Genomic DNA, 9,494 nt, shown 5'->3' on the forward strand with positions numbered 1-9,494 from the left:
CGTCAATCTTCAGAAAATATCGCTATAATCGATAACCAAAATATCAGTTCAAAATATATCAAAAAAAATGTATGTGAATATTTCGATACATCACAACCCTGAGAAACAAAAGAAATTGCGAATTTAAAGAAAAGGCGAGAGGGAGACGATTGCAATTGCAACGGCAGGGCCGAAACTTGGACAAATGAAGAGCTTGGACGAAATTAAGGCGGAGTATCCGCTCCACTGGCACATCTGGCACGGCGACGTGGAGCAGCTGCAGGCTGAGCTTCAAATCGACCAGGTAAATGGTGGGTGAGGTGGGTGTGGTTGTGGCTGGGCTGTGATTCTTGCTGAAGGTAAAGCTGGACAGGTGTGTGTGCGCGCTAATTGAATTAGCGCGTTCTCCCGACAGCCGACGGACAGCAGAGCAATAATAATAACCATAAACGGCAAAATTCATCAACTTACAGAATGATAAGGAAAAAATCGATCCGCGAGGTCGTACCCCCCTGATGCTGGCTGTGCGATTGGCAAATCTTCCCTGTGTCAAGTGCCTACTAGCTGCCAAGTGCAATGCGACCTATGAGCACGAAGGCTGGTCAAGTGAGTGCATCATTAGATAGACTCTGGCTGATGGAGATAAAAATGTAACACTCTCCTTCACATTTGTCCCCCAGTTGTACAGGAAGCCGTGTGCACTGGCGACGTAGACATACTGACTGCCATTATCGAGGTGCGTGACCTGCAGCGGCATGTCCAGCGCGTTACGCACGTGCCCAAGCTGCTGCAACACCTCCTGGACGCCCCCGACTTTTACATAGAGATGAAGTGGGAGTTCACGTCGTGGGTGCCTCTGATGTCGCGTCTCTGCCCCAGCGACACCTACAAGGTCTACAAGCGGGGGGCGAATGTGCGCATCGACACTACCCTGCTAGGCTTCGACAATAACACTTGGCAGAGGGGGAACCGCTCGTACATCTTCAAGGGCGCCAGTAAGACTAACCTTTCAGACTTTTACTGAGCTCACCGTTTTTAAGCTCTCTCTCGTTTTCCCCGTAGAGGAGACGGCTACCATGATCGAGATCGACCACGACACGAACGAAGTAATGGTGGAGCAGATGAGCAGCGATATCGGGGACATTGTGGCTATTCCCCCCGCCCTGGGCACTGTGCGAGCCCGCCTGAATGCGCCCGTCATCACCAACAATATCGAGATGGAGAAGATCAGTTTCGAGCGCAACAAGTGTGGCATCTGGGGCTGGCGCAGCGAGAAGTCTGAGGCCATCAATGGCTACAACTGCAAGGTCTATGGAGCCAGTAATGTGGAGTTTGTCACAAAGACGCGCATGGATCATCTGAGCGAGGAGCAAATCAAGGTGAGAACTTCCCCTGTTCTATCACCATTGAATCTAGCAACTCCAACCACCCGCAGAACAAAACAGCACGGACGCCTCTTCACAGTTTGCTGGGAATTGCCGACGAGGACTACGTGCCCCCCACAGACATAGCAGCGGCACTCAAAGAGCGCGTAAGTAGAATTCATCTGTTGTATGGTCCGTCTCCATATTTTGCTCTTGGCTAACCACCTGTTACTGCAGACACCCTCGCCGCGTTCTGGAGAGACAGCTTCCCTCTTGGCGGACAGCGAAAGCGGTGGGCGCTCCTCACCCGCCGTTCTCCAGAGCAATGGCAGCTCTGGCTGCGCATCGGGCTCAAGCACGCCCAGGGCGTCAGTTACGCCAGAGGAGTACTTTAGCGACGAGGTCGATCTACATGGTCGGGACGTAGGCAAGCCAAAGAATCTGAGCACAAAGGTGCAGCGCTTCAAGGCCAACCTATGGCTGGCCGAGCAACATCCGATACGACTGCAGGAGCAGGTGCTTCCAATCCTGGACCTTATGTCTACCATGGCCAGTCCCCACGTGTCAAAACTGAAAGACTTTATTACCATGCAGCTGCCAGCCGGCTTTCCGGTCAAGGTGGAGATACCGCTCTTCCACGTCCTCAATGCATGTATCACGTTCGGCAACGTGTTCGCCATGACCACGCCAGTGGAGTACGTGGCCACCCTGGAGGAGCAGGACCGCGTCACCTGCCTGGTGGACGACCGCTGTTTCGATATACCCAGTCACTACACAACCCGGGGAGGCGACTCCCGGCGCCAGATCCCATTGGACGAGGATGACATGCTGCAGTACGCCATCGAGCAGAGTCTCGTGGAAACCAGCGGTGCCTGCGGAGCCGAGGCCGATGACAAGGTGGACATCTGGGAGGTGCTGCGCGGCCAGAGCGTTGTTGGTTCCGACATGCTGCCCGAGGACGACGAGCAACTGCAGCGGTAGGTTATGGTTCACATTTTGGTCTCTTTACAGGAAGCTAACAGGTGCAAACCGCCAACGCTAGTCACCCTCGCTTTTCCTCGCACCTGCTTTCCCCTCACCACCAGTACGGACGGCACTCGCCGTCTCCCAATTCCCTCCTCGAGCCGCAGCCCCGCGGCCGCTCTGCCTCGGCGGGGGCTCAGTTCAAGAACGACCTCAGCTACATGAAAAAGATCTTTAAGTAGTCCTCCCCAACACCCAACACCTTCACTTGTCTCCTCCTCCTGTACAGCTAGATGGCATCTTATCCGAGCTTTGTGTGTTTCCGTGTTCCATTTCGTCCACAGGGTGCTACAGGAGTCGTTGCTTGGAGCCCACGCCAATGCCAGTGGCTCACCCGCCTCCGAGGACGATGACGATGGGGGTTTTCGGTACGTGGACGCTGACCTGGCCATGGCCATGCGTCTCTCGCAGCAGGACCAAAAGAAGTACGAACTAGAGCGGCAGCGCGAGCAGGAGATGATCGAGCAAGCGCTCAAGCTTAGTCTGCAGGAACACTAGTAAATCAATCAGCAGAGTCACCAGAAGGCAAACAATCACCACTCCGACCAAATCAATCACGAACTGGCACTCGCTTTTCCCTTTGTGATGCAATCGATTCCAAAATTCAAGTTATATTTTCTAGTGTAACACTTTCGACTAAGTTGTATAAATATTATTTAAGTTGCCTATCTAAGTTCCTCCCCCTAGTGGATCCTTGATTGAATTGTGATACAAGGCAGCATCAACAACATCCGCTTGGCTTGCTCTGATCTGCTCTCAACTCGTCCACTCGCGTCCGAACAACCACAGAAAGTCTCAGCTATACGATCTGTATACCACCAGACACCTCTATACTATTCTATGATAAATATATGTGTCTATATCGTATATTCATATGTACGATAGATAAGCATTCATATTCACGTATGTGTAGAGTCTATCTGTAGATCTTGTAGTCCGTAGTTTTTGCTATCTATTTAGCATTAAGTGCGTGAACAAATGTCACATATCCTCCGAAATTTACATTTTCCTATTTACCTGTTTTCGTTTAGTTTGAAGATCTTTTGCTGACACATACACACTATATATAACTGTATTTACTAATCAGCATTAACACTACTTTATACTAACAAAACACACACATTCATCATTCTCTGTGCAAATGAGTAAAATACATACATACTATGTGAAGTACACAAAATCCACATAAATCCACCTTGAATACATTCCTATTCGATGCAGATGCATGCCCCTCTATTGGATGTCCCTCTATTGGATGCCCCGACCCGACTAGAGCTAGACGTACTTGAAACATTTTTTCCTGTCTTTCGAAATGTGAGTCTTGAACAGGACCGAGTCCGCCCGGTACTGGGTGTTCAGCAGGGGCGTGTAGCCGAACACCTGGCTAAAGAAATTGATGCACTTGTGGCGGTCCTCAAGGTGCTTGGGTCTTTGGCTGAGCGAAGACTTAATTCCTCGACGGCGAAAGCTCCAACGAGAAGTGATTTTCACCGGCGGCCTTCGAGTTATGTGCGAGACAAGGAAGTTCATGGCGATGTCCTCGCAGTTCATGTTCTCATCCACCTTGTCCCTAATGGCCTGCGGCATATGATAGGTGTACAGGTACATGTAGTACTTGTGCAGGAAGGCCGCTCCGGTGAGCACCATGCTCAGCTCGCAGCTGAAGCTGTAGTTGTAGCGCCACGTGCTGCTGACGGCATCCCAGGCATGGTGGCGGCCAGGCAATCCCACGATACGATCGCGGTGCTCGCGCCACACCCGGAAGCCGAACACAATCTCGTCTTGTCCGATTTGAACGTCGTCGTCCATCGAGAGCACCGCCTCCGTCTCTATTACGTCCCATGGCAGGAAGCGGTTGTTGAGCGAGTTATGCTGTCCGCGTACAACTTCGACGGGCACTCCGATAGCCGGCCAGCGGAGACTGAGTTGCGGCGACTTTGGCGAATTCCATACCACGACCACCTTGTAGAGATAGGGCAGTCGGTAAAGGCGGCGCAGGGATCCCAGCAGTGCGTGCTCCCGATCGTATGATAAAATTACGATGGTGAACTGCTCCCTGGGGTAGTTCCCGCCGAGAGCCTCGCTGAACTCCTTACCGGCGCCTCCAATTCCCTTACCGATTGGCCGGAATCCTGTATGGGATCCGATGAACTTTGCTTCGGAGGGAAGGGCGGGATCGAAGGGCAGCTGGGGGTACAAGTAGTAGGGTTCAACCCAGTCGTTCCAGACCTCCATTGACTGCACGCGTAGAATCGTGTAGTTTCGGCCAAAGGCGGGGCTCGGATAAGGCGGCTCAATGGGGCCAAGAGACTCCTCCGGCTGAATGGTTAATCTTATCTTTGCCATTAACGGCGTAACCGAAATGTTGAAAATGTGATGAGAAACAACGCTTGGAATAGGCCGCGGTGGTATCCCTAGCCGATCGCGTAGGCTAGCTATAACCGTATCCACCGTGGCCTGAACCGAACTGAGGTAGCGCTCCCAGATAAGACGGCCCTGGCGCCGCAGAAGAAGCAAGTCCGCATCCTGGACGGCTCGCAGTAGGAAGTGCAGCTCCGTGATGCGAGCTTTGGGCATGAGGAGTGCCGCCCGACGCCAGTCCAGAGTCTCCGCGTACGGCAGTCGGAGTTCATCTGCTCCGAGGATGACGGGAATGGCCCCAGAGCGCAGCGCCTCGTAGAGTCGGGCCAGCATGAGGGTGGAAGCAACCCGCCCGCTGAGCGGCGGAAGGATCAGCGCAAAGGTAGAGTCCTTCAGCAGATGTTTGCGGGAGGAATCCGATCCACAGAGCGTCCAGTCGGACACGGAGTCCGCCTCCTGCTGCTCCGTGGCAGGCACGCACTGGAACTGCAGCTCGAACTGATCCTGAGTGGGTCCCTTAGACATGTCAGTCAAGTGTTCCAGAATGAAGTCGTCGAGCGGGTTTGAGGCTTGAGAGTCTGTTCTCGGTCTCATCTCTCCTTGGAACGAAATCAAGTACTTGCGGCGGGCGGGCACCATGCTGGCACACTCCTGCCAAACGTCTCCTCCGGGTGGCCCCAGGATGGGGGGCACAATCAGATCGTATCCGGGCCGGAACTGGTTCATCTCAAAAGCGCTCTGAATGACAATGGCACGCATGGTGTTCTGCTGAAGCAGTGCATTGGTGCGGCGGGAGGAGAGGTCACGGCGTGNCAATGGGGCCAAGAGACTCCTCCGGCTGAATGGTTAATCTTATCTTTGCCATTAACGGCGTAACCGAAATGTTGAAAATGTGATGAGAAACAACGCTTGGAATAGGCCGCGGTGGTATCCCTAGCCGATCGCGTAGGCTAGCTATAACCGTATCCACCGTGGCCTGAACCGAACTGAGGTAGCGCTCCCAGATAAGACGGCCCTGGCGCCGCAGAAGAAGCAAGTCCGCATCCTGGACGGCTCGCAGTAGGAAGTGCAGCTCCGTGATGCGAGCTTTGGGCATGAGGAGTGCCGCCCGACGCCAGTCCAGAGTCTCCGCGTACGGCAGTCGGAGTTCATCTGCTCCGAGGATGACGGGAATGGCCCCAGAGCGCAGCGCCTCGTAGAGTCGGGCCAGCATGAGGGTGGAAGCAACCCGCCCGCTGAGCGGCGGAAGGATCAGCGCAAAGGTAGAGTCCTTCAGCAGATGTTTGCGGGAGGAATCCGATCCACAGAGCGTCCAGTCGGACACGGAGTCCGCCTCCTGCTGCTCCGTGGCAGGCACGCACTGGAACTGCAGCTCGAACTGATCCTGAGTGGGTCCCTTAGACATGTCAGTCAAGTGTTCCAGAATGAAGTCGTCGAGCGGGTTTGAGGCTTGAGAGTCTGTTCTCGGTCTCATCTCTCCTTGGAACGAAATCAAGTACTTGCGGCGGGCGGGCACCATGCTGGCACACTCCTGCCAAACGTCTCCTCCGGGTGGCCCCAGGATGGGGGGCACAATCAGATCGTAGCCGGGACGGAACTGGTTCATCTCAAAAGCGCTCTGAACGACAATGGCACGCATGGTGTTCTGCTGAAGCAGTGCATTGGTGCGGCGGGAGGAGAGGTCACGGCGTGCGAGGTTGAGCAGCACATGGTTGCGGCCATCACCGCCCCAGTAGGGCAGGTTGTACAGCTTCTGGGTGTCAATGGGGCAGTCGTGTGTGTGGCTGGATGCCGTCGGCTGCTGCTTAACCAAGAGAGCTTCGCCCAATATAACCAGGAAGATGCAGGCCTCCGTTGGATCCGTCACGATGTGCGCATTGGAGCCTAGAATCTGTTTTAGAGTCTTTTTGAGGAACTCATCGATGTCGTAGCCAGCTCTTTGGACGCTGTGCTCGCCGGGGTCGTATAGGTACACTGGGAAGCCAGAGGTGAGGCTGCAACGGGAGTGGTCGAAGCAGTTGTGCATCGCACAGGTCGCGGCTACGCCCGTCGACACAGTATTCATCTTTTTGGGCAGCGAGTTGGCAAGGAGGGTGAGCGGCAGGGTAATTTTGGGATGGTCTCGCATTGCCTCTTGTTGGGCCTCCTGCGCTTGCTTCACGCCGATTTTGAGCTGCTCCAGCGTATTTTGCTCACGCAGTCGCTCCTTCTGAAGCTTCACAAGTTCCCTCTGGTACTGACCGATGCCCCACTGCAGCTTATGGATATGGGACTCCAGCCTGGTCGCCTCGACAGACAGATCCAACTGAAATTGGTGAGCTCTATTCATACGGTACACCAGACAGGACACCAGAAACAGCAGCATGAGAAACAGGGCGAAAATATTGCGTCGGCAGTGGCCTATCCAGTCATTCTTGGCCACAGCCGGTGATTTTTCCTCTTCGCTACTGCTGTGCAGTGGCTGGTAGTCGTCGCCATAGCTGGCCATGTCGAAGGAACAAGCGAGAGTTACTTAGCCTTCCATATATGTATGTTTCACTTTCGGTGGAGTTTTAAACGTCTGCTGAAATACCTACTATATACATACTCCCAAATACTCTTCCAGGTTCAAAAATGTCCCGTCCCCTTAGGCAAAGCTTCGGAATGGTGTCGCTTTAAAGGTGATAGTGCAGTGAGCTTGCGTAAAAGGGAAATTAATCTTCTAGTAGCTCATCCTTTATCGATATTGATGGCAGATGAATTCATTAGGCGCTATATACAGAGTCGAGTGGGGGACATGCATACATACATACATAGAAACTTAGGATAATTAAGCAAACGTAGACAAACATAAGTAAAAGACTTACAATCGGTTTCTGGTGTCTCCGGCATATACGGCAGACCGAAGCAATCACACGCGCGTTCAAAACTATAAGTGAGGAGCTCGGCGAGATTAGAAGACGAACTGGCGCGGAAAAGCGGACTGGGTAATCGGTAATCTCACATTGCTTATCAGTAGCTCCGCTTTGAGTCAATGTTGTCCAGTAGTCGGCTACGCAGTATATACATAACTTTGTGCTTAGAACTAGGAGTCGGATTCGGACTGGGTGCCGGTGTCCAGGGCAGTAAGTGAAGCGGCCGTCGTCGTGGTTCATCGTTTCTGGATGGATACGGGTGTGGATGCCCCGACCCGACTAGATCTATATGTACTTGAAGCACTTTTGCTTGTCGTGCGGGATTCGGGTCTTGAACAGGATCGAGTCCGCCCGGTACTGCGTGTTCAGCAGTGGCGTGTAGCCGAAAACCTGGCTGAAGAAATTTATGCATTTATGGCGCTCCTGGAAGTGGGTGTCGTCCTCGCTTAGCGAAACAGGGCATCCTGGGCAGCGGAAAGTCCAACGAGAAGTCACTTTCACCGGCGGCCGGCGAGTGATGTGCGAGACAAGGAAGTTCATGGCAATGTCCTCGCAGTTCATGTACTCGTCCACCTTGTCGCGAATGGCCTGCGGCAGGTGATAGGTGTACAGGTACATGTAGTACTTGTGCAGGAAGGCCGCTCCGGTGAGCACCATGCTCAGCTCGCAGCTGTAGTTGGAGTTATAGTGCCACATGTTGTTGCTGCTCACATCCCAAGCGTGGTAGCGACCGGGGAAACCGACGACACGGTCGCGGTGCTCGCGCCACACACGGAAGCCAAATAGGATCTCGTCGTGCCTCAGGTGGGCATCGTCATCCACCGAGAGCACCGCCTCCGTCTCGATAACATCGAAAGGCAGAAAGCGGTTGTTGAGCGAGTTCCGCGGAGCGCGCAGAACCGCCACTGGCACTCCGATGTCTGGCCAACGAAGGTCGTCCAGCGGCGGTTTGGGGGAGTTCCATACCACAACCACCTTGTGCAGATACGGCAGCCCGTAAAGGCGACCCAGCGAGTCCATCAGCACCTGCTCCCGCTCGTATGTCAAAATTACGATGGTGAACTGCTCCCTGGGGTAGTTCCCGCCGAGAGCCTCGCTGAACTCCTTACCGGCGCCTCCAATTCCCTTACCGATTGGCCGGAATCCTGTATGGGATCCGATGAACTTTGCCTCGGAGGGAAGAGCGGGGTCGAAGGGCAGTTGGGGGTACATGTAGAAGGGATCTACCCAGTCGTTCCAGGCCTCCTTGGACTGCATGCGTAGGATAGTGTAGTTTCTGCGGAAGGCGGGACTCGGATATGGCGGCTCAATGGGACCAAGAGACTCCTCTGGTTCAGTGTCCAGTCCCACTGGTGGATCGGACTTCAGAGGTATGAATGTGCTGTTGAAGACACTTTGGGCAACCACTGGGGGAACAGGCCGCGGTGGTATCCCTAGCCGATCGCGTAGGCTAGCTATAACCGTATCCACCGTGGCCTGAACCGAACTGAGGTAGCGCTCCCAGATAAGACGGCCCTGGCGCCGCAGAAGAAGCAAGTCCGCATCCTGGACGGCTCGCAGTAGGAAGTGCAGCTCCGTGATGCGAGCTTTGGGCATGAGGAGTGCCGCCCGACGCCAGTCCAGAGTCTCCGCGTACGGCAGTCGGAGTTCATCTGCTCCGAGGATGACGGGAATGGCCCCAGAGCGCAGCGCCTCGTAGAGTCGGGCCAGCATGAGGGTGGAAGCAACCCGCCCGCTGAGCGGCGGAAGGATCAGCGCAAAGGTAGAGTCCTTCAGCAGATGTTTGCGGGAGGAATCCGATCCACAGAGCGTCCAGTCGGACACGGAGTCCGCCTCCTGCTGCTCCATGGCAGGCACGCACTGGAACTGCAGC

The 9,494-nt window shown here is 54.3% G+C and overlaps 4 protein-coding genes across 8 annotated transcripts in view; 1 reads left to right on the top strand and 3 right to left on the bottom strand.

The window, feature by feature from the left end:
- Positions 1-54: 54 nt before the first annotated feature.
- Positions 55-3,542, top strand: LOC117592037 (ankyrin repeat domain-containing protein 13D). Of its 2 annotated transcripts, none has more exons than XM_034285505.1 (7): positions 55-283; positions 453-585; positions 660-974; positions 1,042-1,358; positions 1,415-1,510; positions 1,581-2,320; positions 2,386-2,625. In XM_034285505.1, the coding sequence occupies exons 1-7, from the start codon at positions 185-187 to the stop codon at positions 2,546-2,548; spliced, it is 1,863 nt and encodes a 620-aa protein (XP_034141396.1). In that variant the 5' UTR covers positions 55-184; the 3' UTR covers positions 2,549-2,625. The 2 variants fall into 2 exon arrangements, with proteins under 2 accessions (XP_034141396.1, XP_034141395.1); XM_034285504.1 differs by lacking the exon at positions 2,386-2,625 and adding an exon at positions 2,651-3,542 and having other exon boundaries at positions 58-283.
- Positions 3,543-3,641: 99 nt separating this feature from the next.
- LOC117592211 (exostosin-3-like) lies at positions 3,642-5,486 on the bottom strand. Its single transcript, XM_034285823.1, has one exon. The coding sequence runs from the start codon at positions 5,484-5,486 to the stop codon at positions 3,642-3,644; it is 1,845 nt and encodes a 614-aa protein (XP_034141714.1).
- A 43-nt stretch (positions 5,487-5,529) lies between these two features.
- On the bottom strand, positions 5,530-7,215 carry LOC117592220 (exostosin-3-like). The gene has a single exon (XM_034285847.1). The coding sequence runs from the start codon at positions 7,213-7,215 to the stop codon at positions 5,530-5,532; it is 1,686 nt and encodes a 561-aa protein (XP_034141738.1).
- Positions 7,216-7,380: 165 nt separating this feature from the next.
- The window catches only part of LOC117592034 (exostosin-3), a 4,447-nt gene continuing 2,333 nt past the window's right edge, over positions 7,381-9,494 (bottom strand). Inside the window, exons 4-5 of one of the 4 annotated variants that reach the window (XR_004574505.1) lie at positions 7,574-9,454; positions 7,381-7,478 (exon numbers count right to left, since the gene is read on the bottom strand). Coding sequence is in view for 3 of the 4 variants with exons in the window: in XM_034285495.1 (XP_034141386.1) it covers positions 7,907-9,457 (1,551 nt within the window). In the remaining variant the exon portion in view is untranslated. Of the gene's footprint in view, positions 9,458-9,494 lie in introns of all 4 variants that reach the window. The other 3 variants (XM_034285495.1, XM_034285493.1, XM_034285494.1) reach the window with 3 other exon arrangements.

Source organism: Drosophila guanche, unplaced genomic scaffold (assembly GCF_900245975.1).
Source record: "Drosophila guanche unplaced genomic scaffold, DGUA_6, whole genome shotgun sequence".
NCBI classification, from domain to species: Eukaryota; Metazoa; Arthropoda; class Insecta; order Diptera; family Drosophilidae; genus Drosophila; species Drosophila guanche.

Excerpts from the sequence above, each read along its gene's own strand:
- LOC117592037 (XM_034285504.1), top strand. The coding sequence starts at position 185 with ATGAAGAGCTTGGACGAAATTAAGGCGGAGTATCCGCTCCACTGGCAC. Across the intron at positions 975-1,041 it reads GTACATCTTCAAGGGCGCCA|AGGAGACGGCTACCATGATC; the intron begins GTAAGACTAACC and ends TTTTCCCCGTAG. Across the intron at positions 2,321-2,650 it reads GACGACGAGCAACTGCAGCG|GGTGCTACAGGAGTCGTTGC; the intron begins GTAGGTTATGGT and ends TTTCGTCCACAG.
- LOC117592211 (XM_034285823.1), bottom strand. The coding sequence starts at position 5,486 with ATGCGTGCCATTGTCATTCAGAGCGCTTTTGAGATGAACCAGTTCCGG.